This window comes from Eumetopias jubatus, unplaced genomic scaffold (genome assembly GCF_037043125.1).
Source record: "Eumetopias jubatus isolate StellerSeaLion01/CBP00866 unplaced genomic scaffold, mEumJub1_p1.0 scaffold_2, whole genome shotgun sequence".
Taxonomy (NCBI): Eukaryota; Metazoa; Chordata; class Mammalia; order Carnivora; family Otariidae; genus Eumetopias; species Eumetopias jubatus.
Genome location: NW_028274808.1, coordinates 50187457 through 50205879, shown reverse-complemented (window position 1 = coordinate 50205879; position 18423 = coordinate 50187457). Strand labels below are relative to the sequence as shown.

Genomic DNA, 18423 nt, shown 5'->3' with positions numbered 1-18423 from the left:
TCTATACATATGCAGAGCTATGCATCGTTTTGTACAATAGATGAGTTCCTGAAAAATTATGTGTAAATTAAATTTTTTAATGATTTTTAAAACCACAGGGGTATCATATTCTATGAAAAAATTGCAGTGAATCCTTTTAAAAATGAGGAATCCTTTTGAAAGATGAATAGTCAACTCCTAGCTTGTTCGTTTAGGTTTAGTTTTATTGTTTTAAAGTAGAATCCATCTACATTTAGTATAGTAATAAACTATGCATAATTAATCCTGTTACAATTGCAGTGATAAAACTAGCCTTTCTGACTTCAGTAATTGGTGTGCTCCATGAGGATGTCTTTTAAAAAGGAAACTTAAACTGCAGTGATGGAAAAAGTTATTTTAAAAATTGCCATAACTATGATTTCTTTTCGAGATTTGATAAGGCTTTTCTTCACTCTCATTTTCAGTTAGGGGCAGGGAATGGCATTCAATAGCTGAAGCTTGGGCCATTCTGGGACAAAGAAGAGAAAAGTGATTAACCAACTTGTAGAAGGAAAAGAGGTTTTGAGTATTATTTATGAAACTGACTCGAAAGCTTTGTCTTCAGCCATAATTCTTTTCTATAAAATGTGCATAACTATATTTTAAAATGATGAATCGTTCTGATGCAAGAAAATTGCCACCTCTTTGCTTTGTATTAAATTTCTTTAGGGAACACTTTGTTATATTAAAAGTTAGTTTTTCTGTTTAATAAATAAATCTAAGTCAGAAAGACTAAGGAGTCATGTGAGTAATGTTAATAAAGTCACGTGACTAAGGTTAAAAAGTCAACTGTCAGCCCTATGCGTACTTGAGTAATTTGGGTAATTCCGTGTGAGGTTGCTCCAGTGATGGTGAACGTAGGCAGCCACTGCATTAGAGCATAATTTACCTTCACTCAAGCACCTTCCCTGGCTCCCTTTCCCTCAACACCCTATACCTGGCAGGTGCTCCAGCAGAGCTTTTGAAAGCATTTTATGAGCAAATGGTTGTGGCTAATTTTAGTTTCCCCAACCTTAAAATGAGAGGACTGGACTAGAATGATCTTTATAACTGTCTGTCAGGCTATGCTTTATCTACTCCAAACAGCATAATTTCAAAAAGAGTTCATCTAGAAAAAGAGGAGTAAGTTGAACCCAAAGTAGATAGAAAGAAGAAGTAATAAAGAGCTAAGATCAATGAAATTAGAACAAACAATGGAGAAAATCAGTGAAACCAAAGCTGCTTCTGCAAAAACATAAATAAAATTCCTAAGTTTCTAGGTAGGCCGATGTAGGAAAAAAGAGAAAACATAAATTACTAGTAACAGAAATGAAAGAGGGGGCATCACTACAGATCCTGTAAACATGAGAAGGTTAATGAGAGAATATTATGAACAAGTCCATGTCACCAAATTCAACCACCTGGATGAGATGGACAATTCTCAAAAATACAGTTACAAAAACAGTCTCATTAGGAAATAGAAAACATGAATAAATCTTTATCAACTTAAAAATCAAATTCATAATTTTCCACAAAACTCCAGACCCAGATACCCTCCTTGGTGAATTCTATCACACATTTAAGGAAGAAATACCAAATCTAAATAAACTTTCATAAAATGGAAGACAAGGGAATGCTTCCCAACTCATTACCCTTATACCAAAACCAGATGGGGCCTTTACAAGAAAACAAAACAAAATCACAGATCAATATCCTTCATGAACACAGACATAAAAATCCTTTAAAAATATTAGCATATTAAATCAAGTTCTATACAAAGAAAGAATAATACATGATGACCAACTAGGAAGTATCCATGGAGAGTAAGGTTGGCATAACATTAAAAAATTAACCAATGTAATTCACAGAATAAAAGAGAAAGGATGTATGATCATATCAGTATATGCAGACAAAAGCATTTAACAAAGTTCAACATCATTCATGATTTTAAAAATTCTCAAAGGCTTTAGGTGAAGTGAACAAAATTTTGTTTACTTAATACAGAAAAATCATCAGTTTTCATTATATCCTCTTTTGTTAGTGTCAAGCGTTTTGTTATTTTTCAGAATGGATAATGTTTAATTATATATAATTACTAGCACTTATGCCTAAATTTTTTCCCCTGAAACTTCTTATTATCATGTATTATTTATTCCCAGTAGTATTAAACTAAGCCTTCTTCAGCAAAAACAGCTTTTGTTCAATATAAGCTCAGAGAAATGAAAGGAATGTCCATGCTAAATGAGACCTGAACAAAATATTGAATACCAAACCAATAATGAGCTATCAATTATATAAATATAAAATGTCATCTTAATTTACTAAACTACAATCATTTATTAATTTAATAAATATTTATTAAATACTGTTATGTGCTAGGTGCTGAGTATAATGTTCCTAACCCTGCTTTCAAGGAACCGTGTCTAGTGGCCTAGGACATAGACAACCACATAATTACAACAGAAATATATACAAAGAACAGTTGAAACAGATAAGAAACTGATGCTGCTTGATGGGATGGGGGAATTTCTTAATTATCACAAACAATTCAAGCAAACCAATTTACCACACAAAGCTTCCCTAATCTCTTAAAGAACAAAAATTAAGCCTTTAATGGCTTCTCAACATACCATTACCACCTCCCTTAGGTTACAACCACATAAAAACCTTATGAATTTCACACACAAAAATAGACTTTGGGAAATTAAAGCAGAAGTATTCTTTGAGAGCAGTTAAGATTTTGATAACTGATAAAATCTACAGTCTACCTCTGTATAACTCAAAGTTGTCCCTACGTGCTACAGATAATTAAGCCTGGAGTACTATTTTTGAAATGTGTTCGTTTTTATGAGTCAATTAACTGCGCTTGTGGAAAACTTATACAATGATGTGGTAGGCATGGTGGCAGTCCAGGATAGAAAGGGTTAGTACAAGGACTTGAAGCAAAACAGTACTAGATTCACATTCTGACCCTCTGTCTTAACCACTTAGGTAGTAGTGGGCAAGTTCATTGGCTTATTCCATCCTCAGTTTCCTCTTCTGTAAAATGGGGTAGTAACTATTACCTTTTAGAGTTATTATGAAGGTTAAATAAAATAATGCATGAAAACTTCCTGAGACAGTACCGGGCACATACAAGGACTCCTGGGTTGGTGGCTTCTCTAATTGTCACCATGATCATTGCAGTCATGGTGATGATGATGATGATGATGGTATGATGATGTTTTATTGTTGTAATTATTACGATGTTTTAAGAACAGAAATAATTAGTTTTCTTCTTCCAGACACCTCCAAAAGATGGGTTTTCCATTGCCAACGTTCAACCAGTTACAAGCAATTCTGCAGAGGAAAAGCAGTCTCCTGCATCAGCTTTCAGGTCCTCTTCCTCTTTGAGAAAGAAAACCCATCCAGGGGAGAAAGAGCTCCCACCCTGGCGATCTTCTGACAAGCATCCAACTGATATCATTCGCTTCAATTACCTGGACAACTGTGACCCCATTGAGCAAATCTGGCAAGGGTGAGAAACTCCATGCTCTTCCTTGTTAGAAACAATTTGCTGGCACTTAAGTATATGAAAAGAGGAAAAAAGCATTTCTTGTGAAATACAAATGCTTTTCAATACATAGAAGTAAAAAGTCATTGAAAAGTAAATGAACCATTATTGGTAAATTTACCCTGTTCATCAGGATTTGTTTGCATATTGTAGCTATCATGATTTAACATTACAGCTTCTTTTAATATTTAATACTTCAAATTTCAATCTAGCACCATAGAGTTCATTCTGGTCTTTTCCTTTTTCATATCTGCACCTCCCTTCTCTGACAAGGAGAAACCTGGCTCTCATGTTTATTTATATAAATTATATATGTACATATAATATATAATGAAAACTATATAGGTACATATATAACTTGTATAAAAATTGTATACTATATAATATAATAGGCACATATATATAAACAGTATATATTTACTTACAAATTCTGAAAGTAATTTCAAAACTGCTAACCCATTTCATTATTAAAACAAATCTGCAGGGATGCCTGGGTGGCTCAGTTGGTTCAGTGGCTGCCTTTGGCTCAGGTCCTGATCTCAGGGTCCTGGGATCGAACTCTATGTTGGGCTCCCTGCTCAGAGGGGAGTCTGCTTCTCCCTCTGCCCCTCCCTCTACCCCTCCCCCTTGCTTGTGTGCTTGTGTGTAAGCGCACACACTCTCTCTCTCTCTCAAAAAATAAAATCTTTTTTAAAAAAGATTATTTATTTGAGAGAGAGAGAACACAGCAGGGAGGAGGGGCAGAGGGAGAGCAGGGAGCCTGACGCGGGGCTTGATTCCAGGACCCTGGGATCATGACCTGAGCAAAAGACAGACACTTAACTGACTGAGCCACCCAGGCATCCCTCATTTATGACTTTAAAATATTGGGAATAACATAAATTTTCCTACATGGAGAGTGTCTGTTAGGTAAACTATGTATAGTACATTCACACAATGGAGTATTAGGCAACTGTAAAAATGAGGACGAACTCTGTGAACTGGTAAGGAGTGAAAGGGTAAGTTGTTAAGTGAGAAAAGCAAATGTCAAGGGACCACCCACAGTGTGCCACCCATAGTACAGAAAGAAGAGAAAGTAAAAAAATATATGTCTGCACCTGTATACACATATGTACCTGTTAATCCGCACATGTATACGCATGTGTATACACATATGTACCTGTTAATCCGCACATGTATATGCATGTACAGGATAAACGAGAAATAAAGGAAACAAATTTTGAAAGGTTTTAGAAGGTTTTAATATATCTGCCATGTTTTCAGAATATATTTCAACAGATTAACACCAAGGCAGCCTAAGAGGGGGAGCCATACTGCGTGGGTTCAAATCCAGACTCCCACACTTCTAGTTTTGTCATCCTGGGGAGTTCCTTAACTTCTCTGTGCCCTGGTTTCTGCACCTGTAAAATGGCAATAATGGTAATACCTAACACACGATCCCTGTCGGGTAATCCTCATGTATGTGACATGATTATGATAGTACCTGACATATAGTAAGTAAGCACTTCTTTATAGGATGGTTTCTTAAATTATATGATTTGGCTAATAAAGGGTAATCCCAGAAAGTTTGAAGACTTGGGGACATTGAGATTACATGTGTATCTTTGGGACTATTGGAGTCCCTTTGGAGGTGAGATGAGAGTGGTATCCCTCATTAGGCAAGACTCAAGCTCTTGGAGGGTGCAGACCATGACTTACTCATTTTTATATCACGACTGACCAGCTTTGCAATACTCATTAACTGATTTTGAGAGAAGTGTAGCCTTGCAATTCATAAACTTTTTTTTTTAAAGATTTTATTTATTTATTTGACAGAGAGAGACACAGCAAGAGAGGGAACACAAGCAGGGGGAGTGGGAGAGGGAGGAGCAGGCTTCCAGCCAAGCAGAGAGCCCGATGTGGTGCTTGATCCCAGGACCCTGGGACCATGACCTGAGCCAAAGGCAGACGCTTAACGACTGAGCAACCCAGGCGCCCCTTCATGAACTTTAAATTCATCTAGTTGTATCAGAAAAAGTCTAATTAGTTTGCTTATAATTTAGAAAATACTGGGCAGAAAAAACAAGGTACAAAACAGAGCTTAAAAGAAATACTACCATTTATATTAAAACAGGTGGAGAAGAAAAAAAATATATATATATTTATAAAATATCTCTGAAATATACACAAGAAACTGATATGTATTGTTTGCCTTAAGGAGGAGAATGGCAAGTTAGAGACAAGGATAGATAGACAAATTTCACTGTACATCCTTTTGAACTCTTGAATTTTGAATCATCATGAGTGTATTGACTATGTATTGATCAATGTATCCCTGAAGATAGTATTTAAGAGTTTGTATGTGGCCCTTAGTCTGAACTATTGTGGTAAATAAGAAAGAGGCAAACTTAGATACCCAGGCATATGAATGGTACATTAACATGAGATAAAGTGATAATGTCTTGAGTTTTCTGTGACCTCAAATACTGTTTGTGAAAGGCAATAATTACATTAAATGTTAATGTACTGAACACCCAATTAATAGGTAGAGATTATCAGAATGGATAAGAAGGCAAAAACCAAATGTACACTTTTTACAAGAGACATACCTTAAATTTAAAGACACAAATAGATTTAAAAATGAAGTGATAGGGGCGCCTGGGTGGCTCAGTTGGTTAAGCGACTGCCTTCGGCTCAGGTCATGATCCTGGAGTCCCGGGATCGAGTCCTGCATCGGGCTCCCTGCTCAGCGGGGAGTCTGCTTCTCCCTCTGACCCTCCCCTCTCTCATGCTCTCTCTCTCATTCTCTCTCTCAAATAAATAAATAAATAAAATCTTAAAAAAAAAATGAAGTGATGGAAGAAGATGTACCATGCAAAGAAAAAACATGAGAAGGCTAGAATGACCATTAATTTCAAATAAAACAGACATCAAGACAAAGAGTATTACCAAAGATAAAGCAGGACACTTCATAATGATACAGGGATTAACTAAGCAGAGAGATACAACTATTACAAATGCATGTGTACCTAGTTACAAAGGCTCAAAATACATAAGACAAAAATTGACAGCTTTAAAGAGAAATAGACAATTCCACAAACACATTTTTTTTTTAAAGATTTTATTTATTTATTTGAGAGAGAGAGAGAGAGAGAATGAGAGATAGAGAGCACGAGAGGGAAGAGGGTCAGAGGGAGAAGCAGACTCCCCACTGAGCGGGGAGCCTGATGCGGGACTCGATCCCGGGACTCCAGGATCATGACCTGAGCCGAAGGCAGTCGCTTAACCAACTGAGCCACCCAGGCGCCCCACAAACACATTTTTTTAAGTGCATGTGCTACATTCACTAAGATAGACTAGATGCTTGGACTCTTCAGAGTCAGTGCCATGGGGGAAAAAAGAAGTGGGGAAAATATTCTAGACATAAGAGACATAACAACCAAAAGCAGTGTGAATCTAGATAGGATTCTGATTTTTTAAAAAAGACTATAGAAGGCATTCTTGGGACAATTGCAGAAATTTGAATATGACCTGAATATTAAATGATATTAAAGAACTACCATTCATTTTCCAAAGTATGATGATACCAATGTGGTTAGGGAGGCAAATGTCTTTATCTTAGGAGATGAGTATTGAAGTATTTAGGGGTGAAGTGTCTGCAATTTGTTTTCCTATGGTGTGGCAAAAATACATATATACATATATATGTGGCATGTGCATGTATATATGTATCTATGTATATATAGAGAGAAAGCAAAAATAGCAAAATGTTGAATCTAGTTGGAGAGTTTATGGGTAATCATTGTGCTATTCTTTCTTTCTTTTTTTTTTTTTTTTAAGATTTTGTTTATTTATTTGACAGAGAGAGAGATAGCAAGAGAGGGAACACAAGCAGGGGGAGTGGGAGAGGGAGAAGCAGGCTTCCCTCTGAGCAGGGAGCCTGATGTGCGGCTTGATCCCAGGACCCTGGGATCATGACCTGAGCTGAAGGCAGACGCTTAACGACTGAGCCACCCAGGCACCCTGTGCTATTCTTTCAACGATTTTGTATGTTCGAAACTTCTTAATTAAAAGTTGGGGGAAATTTTTACAAATTAAGCAATAAGAAATATTTGGGAAAGCTGATCTTTTTAAATAAAAATTTTTATGGGGTGCCTGGGCGACTCGGTTAAGCAATCCAACTCTTTATTTTGGCTTGGGTCGTGGTCTCCTCATCGGGCTCTGGGCTCAGCATTGAGTCAGCTTAAGATTCTCTCTCCCCCCCTGCCCTTCCCCTTGCTCTCGCTCACTCTCTTGCTTTCTCTGTCTCTCAAAATAAATAAAATCTTTAAACAAACAAATAAATAAAAGTTTTTATAGTGGAAATTCAAATATATAAGAGTAGAGAGAATACAACTGCTTGTAACCATCAGCTAGCATTAATGGTTTTGAACTCATGAACTTATCCCTCACCGCCCTTCCCCCAAGGTCACTTGGGAGACAAATATAAATGTAATATTATTTTATTCATATATATTTCAATCAATGCCTGTCCTTAAAAGATAAACTCTTTCTAAGAATCATAGTATGATATATATCACATCTAAATCAATGGATGATTTCACAATATAATCAATCAAATATCAAGTCAGTTTTGAGGTATCTTTGAACGTCTCATAAATGATATTTTTAAACATTTGGCTTTTTTAATCAAGTTCCAAACAAGGTCTGGGAGGGTTGTATTTAGTCCATGCGTCACTTAAGTCTTTTTTGGATCTAGAGGTGCCTGGGTGGCTCAGTCGGCTGAGCATCTGCCTTCTGCTCAGGTCATGATCCGGGGTCATGGGATGGAGTCCTGCATCAGGCTCCCTGCTCAGTGTGGCGTCTGCTTCTCCCTCTCCCTCCTGCTTGTGCTCTCTCTCTCTATCAAATAAATACATAAAATCTTTAAAAAAAAAAAAGTATTTTTTGGATCTATAAGCTTACCCTCTGTCCTTTTTCTTCCCCCCTTGCAATTTGTTTGTTATAGAAATCAGGTCATTTATCCTGTAGAGATTCTCACATTCTGAATTTTGCTGATTGCACTCCCAACATGCAGCCTAACATGTTCTCTGTCTCCTGTACTTGGCCATACTGGTGGTCCAATCCAGAGGCTTGAGTATATCAGATCATGTACTTCCATCACGAGGCACGTGATTTCTGGTTGTCTCCCTTTTTTGTGATGTTAGTGGCTATTGAGGACCATGGCCTAGATCCATTACTACAGGCAAACTTTTTTGGAGAATGCCAGACAAAAATATGTTAGGCTTTACAGGACGTGTTTCTGTCACAACTGCTCAACTCTGCCATTGTAGCCTGAAAATAGCCAAAGACAATATGCAAACAATACGCATGACGATGTCCCAATTTAGCTTTATTTACAAAGACAATTGGGCCAACTTGGCCTCTGGGCTGTATAGTTTGCTGATCCCTACTTTATCCGAATATATATGATAGTTTTAGAAAACCAATACTAATACTAATTCAAACAATAGGATTACTAAAAACAGTTTAAGATTTCTTTGCCTGTGTTTTTGTCCTTAGGATAGATTCTACTAAGGATATTCAGACAAATTACTGTGTTTATAGTCCCATGAGGTAATCCCTCCGTGTGTAATAACACCACCAGCTCCAGAGATGAGATTGTTTCTTTCATTTTGTTCTTAGATTTTAGGGATTTTCTTCCTTTGTCTTATTTTGTAATTTTGAGAAAAATTGAGCAGGTTCCAAAGTCAAATATATAAAGCAAAGTGTATTTGGAGAAGTCTAGTTTCTGCTCCTACCCCTCCATACTGTTCTTTGTTCTTGATTGGATTGCAATGGGAAGCCCACTCATAGATAACCATTTTTCAAGAGGTTATGGTATAGTCCTTCCACTTAACAAAATTTTAAGCAAATACATCCGTTTCTGAAATAAATGGTAGTACACAACACATACCATTTTATTCACCTTTCTTTTTTTCGTATAACAATAATATGCTGGAGATCACCCCCCAGTTGGATGTAATAATACCCTGCTTTCCTTTTTACAGCTCATAGTGCTCTACTGTGTGGATGGGCCGGAGTTGATTCAACCAGTTCTCTAGTGAGCTACATTTCCAGTTGAGTGAAAACAATCCTTTAAAATCACAGGAACAACCAAGTCCAACAGACAAATAGCTATGCAAATTTAAAATGATTGTTTGTAATGTTCCAATGATTTCTAATTTACAGAAGGAGAAAAAGACATGAAATGAACCCAGATTTCAGTCGACAATCGCATGATAAGAAAAATAAATTGCAGGACAGATCTAAGCTAAGGAAAGCACAGTCACTGGTAAGTATTGCTTATAAAAGCTTCTGCACCGTAACATTTATGAAAATTGCTAGATCACTAATCCTATTTGTGAAATGAAATTTTTTTTTTTTTAATCAGAATCATCAAGCGGTGGTTTAAATTCTGGTCTCTGACGGACAAGCTGTGTGACCTTGAAGGCATCCTTTACTTAATTTCTCTAAGCCTCTATTTAAAAAAAATTTTTTTTTATTTAAGTATAGTTGACACACAGTGTTACATTAATTTCAGGTGTACAACATCATGATTCCACATTTCTAGACGTTATGCTGGGCTCACCACAAGTGTAGCTCCCATCTGTCACCACACAACACTATAATATCAGCGACTATATTCCCTATGTGCTACCTTTTATTCACATGAGACTCTAAGTCTCTATTTTCTCATCTGTAAAAAAAAAAACAACTGGATGAACTGAAGTGTATGAATCTGCTGTGAAAAGTACACAATATAAAGGGAACATTGTTATCAGGGGTTCTTTCTTCTGCTGTGAGTCTTTTTGGGTGGGGGGAGGATGGGCTATAGAAATGTCTTTATATAAATTACTTACCTATAGGGGCACCTGGGTGGTTTGGTTGGTTGAGCGTCTGCCTTCCGCTCAGGTCATGATCCCGGGGTCCTGGCTCCCTGCTCAGTGGGGAGGCTGCTTCTCCCTCTCCCTCCCCCTGCTCGTGTTCTCTTTCTCTCTCACTCACTGTCTCTCTCAAATAAATAGATATCTTAGAAAAAAAAAGAAATTACTTACCTATAGAGTGAAGGTTCCACTTACCTGAGAAAAGGTGTACTTTCCATAGCTTTCCTGCAACCAGCGGAGCATGATTATAAATACATTTCAAGTAACTTCAGAAAAAATGAATGAGGAACTTTTCTTTCCCTAATTAAAAAATAGCTAATTGACTACCTAATAAAGTCAGTGATTGTGACTAGGGAGCATTATTATTTCATAGCAGAGGTTCCCAAACTGTGGTTCTGTACCCCCAGTGGATCCCTCTCAGCGTATAGGAGAGTCTTTGGAGCAAAGTAGAAGGGAATAAGGGTGGAATAAAAAGTTCACTTTAGTAGTAAAAATCCAGAAAGAAGCTGAGGATACACACTTAAGGAAAATTAATATAAAATGGATGTCACTTGGGAGAGGCATACGTACGTACTCATGAATAAATCACTTTTATAGCTCAGTTTTAAAGCTCTATTACTTTCGGGCGCCTGGGTGGCTCAGTTGGTTAAGCGACTGCCTTCGGCTCAGGTCATGATCCTGGGGTCCCGGGATCGAGTCCCGCATCGGGCTCCCTGCTCGGTGGGGAGTCTGCTTCTCCCTCTGACCCTCTTCCCTCTCATGCTCTCTGGCTCTCATTCTCTCTCTCTCAAATAAATAAATAAAATCTTAAAAAAAAAAAGCTCTATTACTTTCTGTTTCAATGTATTTTCAAGTGTTACATTTTTTTAAAAAAGAGCTTTTTTAAAATGAGCTTTTTTAAAAATAGAGCAGTCTGTATTCTGAGGGACCAATTTTGTTGGACTGGTTGAGGCTTATCACAGACATATGTACAGATGCCCAAGGGAATGGAGAAGCTTAAAGCAGAGCAGTAAAATTGTCAGTGAAAACCGTTAATTGAGAAAAATAACTTCATAAGCCTTATCACACAGGCCATTTAGGCATGCTTCTGCCTGGTTTCCCGGCCTCTTCTAGGCCAGGAGTAGCAGGAAATCTGGGGGATAGCCGGGAATTTAAAGGACGATAAAAGTTGATGGTTGATGTATGCTTATAAATTATCAGCCCAATCAAACATTTCTCTGGCTGAAAACACAAAACAAAATCAAAGGCTAAACAGAAGCCTTCCCCAGGGGCTTTTGACATTAACCATCTGTCACACACTTAGAAGGGCTTGCTTAAGTTAAAAAATTCATTATATTTCTAAACTTTAAAAGTTGTGCTCATTAAGGCTGGAAGGGAAACCAGGGCAAATTAAACAATGATGGAGAACAATGAAGCCATTAATAAAATGCAGTGTGCACTTGGATGGATCTACTTGTATTTTTATGTAAATATACTAATTATCATCACTAATTATGCTTAGCGGTTTTGATTAGGAACATAAGGCATAATTGAACCCTCCAGAATTGTGCTAAGATCTTTCTGTTGGTAATGATGCCTGGGACAAGCCTGGCCATGTTGGGCCTTGAGGCTGTGAGTGGCTCAGGCCCAGTCTTCACGCAGTGCCAGTTTGCCCCCACCGTGGGCCATGTGGCTCAGAGGAAATAAGCAACCTCCTCAGAGATGCAAGACGGTCGTGAAAACTCGGAAATGCTGGATGTGGGACCTGAGAGAAGAAGAAATGGGTTTTGAGGAAATGCAATGAGGGAACAGAAGGAGAAAAGGCAGTAAAACTCTGAGAACTGCCACTGTAGAGAGAGAGGGTGGTGGACACAGCCTGGTACAGTTGCAATGGAGAGAACCCTGTGTTCGTCTGATGGAAAGTTCTCACATCATTTAGATAGCTGTACGCAGGAAGGTTTCAGGAGGAACTAGGGAAACAAGTGAGCAGGCAGAACTCAGGGGAACACATGATAGAGGTGAGGATAAGAAGGACAGACGGACAAAGCTGCCCAGAGGTACCTGAGACCTGAACACTGAGTATTCCTTGCCCCCGTAAGCAGAAAATATTTGGAGAAGGCAGAGCTTCGTGAAATGGAAGGGTTGGAACAGAAAAAAGCATGGAGGAGTACAGAGACTATCCCTTGAGCCGTCTGCTTCTTCACTTTTTGCCTACCATGACTTACAGCTTTCAAATATGAGCGACACCTCCAAAAAGAGAAACCTGCTTAGGGAAACAGTTTCGAAGCCAAACAGTGAGCTTGTGATGTTTTCTATTATTTAATAGGCTTGAGTTTTCAAGACCCACCCCTTAAAAGTGTACCTAGTTGCCTCTTAAGGCTTTCAGTTCTAAAGCTGCCTCTTTACAGCTGCTTCATTTACCCACCTTTGGTGGGAATCACTGATAGAATAAAGCCTGGATCTGATCACTAATGCTTTCTGATTTTGAAGACGGTTTATTAAAATTAGGTAAATATCAAGAAATGTCTATTACACTTAGTTATGATAATAAAATTCCATACAGAACAAAGCAATTAAAAAATAGAAACACTACCGCAGTATAGCAAGTGCTACTACCTTAATCAAACTTCAGAAATTTTCCCATCATGTATAAAGACATGGGGAAATTTTTTTTTTTTTTAATCTTAACAGTTGGACCTGCAAAGCCTATTTGGGAAGGGGAAGGAGGGAGCTGTCTCCTGGGGTGGGGGTGAGGGGCTGGGGAAGCCTCCTTGATGAGCTTGTGAGGAGGGATGCCACCTTGAGCGCTTGGATTCTATAGGCACCTGGACTTCAGAGGTGGGGAAAACCTGCTCTGCAGGAGATTAAAGGAAGTGTGTTGTTTCTGCTCCTGCATGGGGGGGGGGGTGGTGCGAAGGAGGGGGAAGGAGAGAGAGAGAGCCAGCCAGGTGGAGAGAAGCTCAGACAGGTAGGGGAGCAGGGTCAGGATCCATTCTGATTGAAGTTATTTGCTGTTGCTGGGATGTCAACCCCGCCTTCCATCTCTACAGTAAATTCTCAATTACACATGAAAGCAAGATCTCAGAAGTCTAGAAGACCAGAAAAACAAAAGTCCCTGGGACCATTCACAAAATGGGTAGGCTTTGGACTTCCTGGGGCCTGGAGGTAGACTCAGATGACCCCAGCCCACATCTAGTTTCCTGTCATTTTTCCTTTTTTCTTTTTCCTACCAAGTTAAGTATAAAAACCTGAAGTACTTTTTATCTCACATTCAACGTTTACTTGGAGACTAGAAGTCGTCACTTTCTAGGTTCTGATTTGGCCATGGATTTCAAAAAGCTTGCTGTTTCAGAGCTTTCACCTAAATACAAGTAACACAAGCCTTGAATTGCCCTACTCTAATTGCTTTAGATAAGACCTTATCTTTTCCCGTGCTCGGCTAATTCCAGCCTCTGCACTTAACCTTCTTCAACACTTCATAAGATAACTTGATTCTTAGTGTTCTGGTTTTTTAAATGCTTCTGCAAGCTTTCTCACCTTTTTCTTTTTTCCCCTCTCCGAGGCCGAAGAGGAGGAAAAAAGAATATGCTCTACAGTGATACCTGATTCTTGTCATGGAAAGAACAATGGCTTAAGAATCAGGAAATCCAGAGTTCTGGCCTCTGCTCTACAATTAACTAGCAGTCACTCAGCCTGTGAGTTTTCATTTTCCCATTTATGAAATGAGAGCTTGGTTTCCAACATCTTTAGAGTCCATTCCAGGCTACAGTCTGGAGCTGTGGGACCCCGCAGTCCCCTACACGTCCGCCCCCTGCTCTCTTCTAATACCTGAGGGACACAGCTGCAGCTAAAGTGACTTTACATAGAATGCCAGAAAGAATCCATCCCCCTCGTGAGTTTCTATGATCAACCAATCAAAACTGGTTTCTGTCTCCTATCTTCTTGGAGCTTTAGAAAATACAGTTGATTCTAACAGAAGTGTTTAAGAAACAAATGTATGTTGTGTTTGTCCTGCGGGCAGTCTTTAATAGATTTCTTTCAAATTCTGAGGACTTCCCCAGGTATTTGTTTTCTAACGTCTATTTGGTTTGGATGTGCAGAACTAGAAATCTCTATGGGAGATTTTTTAATCATTTAGCTCAAGCAGTGAAATCCCTGAGACTTCCATTTGGAATGCAGAGTAAGAAAGAACATGGGCTTTGCCCTCCGACAGACTTGAGCTCTTTTAACAAAATGGTGTGACTTTGGATAAGTTACTAAACCTTTCTGAGCCTCCATTGCTTCATCTGTAAAATGGGAATAATGATAACTCCCTTGCAGGATTGTGATTTGGCCATTTATTAACCCCTGGGAGGTTCTGTCTCCTCGTCTATTAAATGGAGTTAGGAATGACACTAACCTCCCAGGGTTGGGAGGGGGGGATGGAAAGCATTTAGGTTAGTGCCTGGCTCAAAGAAGCCTTTGGTAAATAGTAGCTAGTTTGGGTAATAGCAGTAAGCAAAATCAAAATCCCACCAGATCAGCACCAGAGGCTGCAGGAGAGAAAGAAGGTAAGCTGCAGAGGGAGGGGTCAGCCAGGCAGCCAGGGGACCTTGGCAGGAGGCTCCAGCCTATGGAATAAGCTTCTCCTTCTTGCTTTTACTTTTGCTTCCCCTCAGTTATCTTTATCTTTGTCTTTTCTTTCTCTCCTGCTTTCCACTATATGGAAAATGGTTGCATCCGTAGCTGTATATTGAAATGTGAGCCACATATTTTTTTTCCCCTGCGTGGTCTCTGTGTACTCTTGTGCCTGCACATAGTTCATGCATTCACTCCTCATCTTTGTTAAGTTTTTTATTCCACACTCGGACTGGACCGTGAGCGTGTGGTGAACTCAGTGCTGTGAGTTCTGCCAGGTATGCACTCCACTCCTTGCTAATTACAATATTGGTTGTTGTTACTTTTTGATACCTAAGAAAAGAAAGGACCTGCTTGCTAAGAATCCCGGAGGCAAAGTGAACTCTCAGGCAGGACCACTACTTAGAGTCTTTGCATTTATCCTTTGCCTCTAAGAGAGCATAGTTTTCTTGTTCTGTCTTGTTATCTCTTGTTGTATGATGCTATGCATGATAAATTACCCTGGCATTTCCAACAGGAGTGACTCGATCTGCTTCTCTTTTGCTGAATATTTAAACAGCGGCAAAATGGCTACCTGCTTTTAGTACATACAAAATATTTGACACAAATTGGCTTCTCTTTGGGACCTACCAAAGAGAAGAAGAGAAGAACCGTGTTTGTGAGTTTTGTAGTATTATTAGTTATATACATATTAGTTATGACAGATAGTCACTGCTACTACTGGGGTTTTAAAAATATATATATATGTGGGCCGCCTGGCTGGCTCAGTCGGTAGAGCATGTGATTCTTGATCTCAGGGTTATGAGTTCAAGCCCTGCTTTGGGCCTAGGGCTTGCTAAATAAATAAATAAATAAATAAATAAATAATGTATGTATAACATTTAGTAATACAGTATTTCACCACAAACTACAGTAGAAGCCGATTTTCTAAGACATGGCTGTTTTGCAGTTCAAGTTCACTATCATTGCTGACAAATAACCATTCGAACTTTATGGCCTATGCACACTTTGCAACACATCCCTAGGCCAAATGGTGCCATTACATAGTCTTGGATTGAAATTTCCAAACCCTGCCTAGGGTTGCTTAGCCTTCCTCCACAGCTCACAGCTTGACTCCAAGGTTACTTAAAAGATAAACCAAGAGCAAAGGTAGGCCTGTGGCTTAAACTCTTTTGATGATTTTTCCCTAACACCTTCCCTCTGTGTCTCGCGGAAGCAGAGTGAGCTAGGAGGAAAAGGGAACACCCCCCCCCCCATAGCGTTGCCCAAAGCGGTGTGACCACACAGGTGTGAGGGGCAATCTGGGATCTCAAGCAGAAACGAGGATAGCAGGGCTCCTCCTCACAGAATTCCCAGATTGAAAAATTCAGGCAGCAGCTCCATCCTAGAGGTTAAGCAAACACTGAATGGGAGCCAGGATAAGTAGTCATCCGTTTTAGACTTTCTTCCCAGAAGGAAATCCCTCTAGGTGGGCATTCCTCAGCCACCTTTTCTATCCTCTGAGCCTTTATCCTCACCAGTGACCCTTACTTACCACTCAGTCCCCATCCTATGCTGAGGCAATTTATAGGAATGAGTTGAAGCTGTGTTTATATGACTAAAACAAACACTTCTGATCTTATGATATTCAAACACAATATTTCATATTTATACATAATATTACCACATTACTCTTGAACTGAGTGTCCTAAAGTTGAGGGTAGATTTTTAAAAGGGGGGAGGTGGGTAAGATCTCCTATAGAGATTGTCACCTTCTTTACCTTTCTTTACCATATCACAGGCTTGAGAAGATTTAATGAAATAATAAGTATCACCTGAGTGGCTCAGTTGGTTAAGCATCCGACTCTTGATCTCAGAGTTGTGAGTTGAAGCCCTGTGTTGGGCTCCACGCTGGGCATGGAGCCTACAAACACATACATACATCCGTACATAAAATTTTAAAAATTAAAAAAATTTTTTAAAGAAATAATAAATGTATGACACTTAACACAATGCCCAGCAGTCAGATATTTGCAAGTGGTGGTGGTGGTATTTCTAGAAGAGTGATTGGCACACTTCAGAGGCTATCATTATTGTTACTATATTTATCTGTTTTCCATATCCACATACTCCTTTACCTAATCAATTCTCTTACATGATCCCTGGGTTTATCCAATGCTGATGTATCAGTGATCATTTGCAAAGTTTTGCAAATAACGTGAATGGAGAACCAGAAAATAAAATTCAATTGAAGCATGATAGACACAGAGATATATTCAAGCTGGTATCCATAAGTTGTTCCTGGGTGGGGGTGCCTGGGTGACATCTGCCTTTGGCTCAGGTCATGATCCCAGGGTCCTGGGATCGAACCCCACGTTGGGCTTCCTGCTCAGCAGAGAGCCTGCTTCTCCCTCTCCCTCTGCCTGCCGCTCCACCTGCTTGTGCTTTCTCTCTCCCTCTTTCCCTGTCAAATAAATAAATAAAATCTTAAAAAAAAAAGTTGTTCCTGGGTGATAGCCCTTCTTGGGCCTTAGCCAAATGGCCATCCAGACTGAAGATAGGAATTTTCTATCCCCACTTCAGTATCCACTTGCAAAGTGCTTTCAGCCACTGCCCTGAAATGAAAGAGGAGGAATCATTGGTACATCTATTCATTTATCCAACAAGTATTTTACAGGTGCAAGAGTGGGCACTAGGGATACAACCATAGCAAGATACAGTCCCTGCCTTCCAGGTGCTTACAGGCTGGAGGGGAACAGCTTCCAGCCAAGGAAAGGGTAACTCCTAGGTATCTGGGTTGGGCAACTGTGTTAATGCTCACGCCACCCACCACTGAGACTGGAAATGCAGCAGGACGTGCTAGATGTGAGGTACCTGTGGGACTACAAGTACATGTATTCAGAAGAGAACTGGGTTTATGAGCCAAGAGCTTAGGAGGGACGGTGGGGCAAGAGGTATAAATCCGGCAATTGAAGACATAGGCACTGATTGCCTAGGACGTGGGCCAAGAACAGAACCCTGGAGAATTCTGTTGTATAAAGCATGGCCTTCTATTTCTCTTCTATGTCCTTCCATTTAAAGACATGCTGACAACACTGGGAGATATTATTGGGTAAATACCTCTAGAAAAAGAACAGTAAGGGGGCACCCGCCCGGCTCAGTTGGTAGAACACGTGACTCTTGACCTCGGGGTTGTAGGTTCAAGCCCCATGTTGGGTGTAGAGATTACTTAAAAATAAAATATTTAAAAGAAAAGAAAATAGTAAGTTCAACCAGTGAGAAAAATACATTTGTTTATTTTTAAGATTTTATTTATTTATTTATTTAGAGAGCATGTGAGCAGGGTGAGGGGCAGAGGGAGAGGGAGAGAGAGAGAGAGAGAGAGAGAGAGAG

At 39.3% G+C, this 18423-nt stretch overlaps 1 protein-coding gene across 1 annotated transcript in view; it reads left to right on the top strand.

Moving 5' to 3' along the window:
- Positions 1-18423, top strand: part of FBXO16 (F-box protein 16) — a 47889-nt gene that overhangs the window by 25344 nt on the left and 4122 nt on the right. The window contains exons 5-6 of the mRNA XM_028114224.2: positions 3282-3514; positions 9761-9863. Of these exons, the coding sequence (XP_027970025.1) occupies positions 3282-3514; positions 9761-9863 (336 nt within the window). The remainder of the gene's footprint in view (positions 1-3281; positions 3515-9760; positions 9864-18423) is intronic.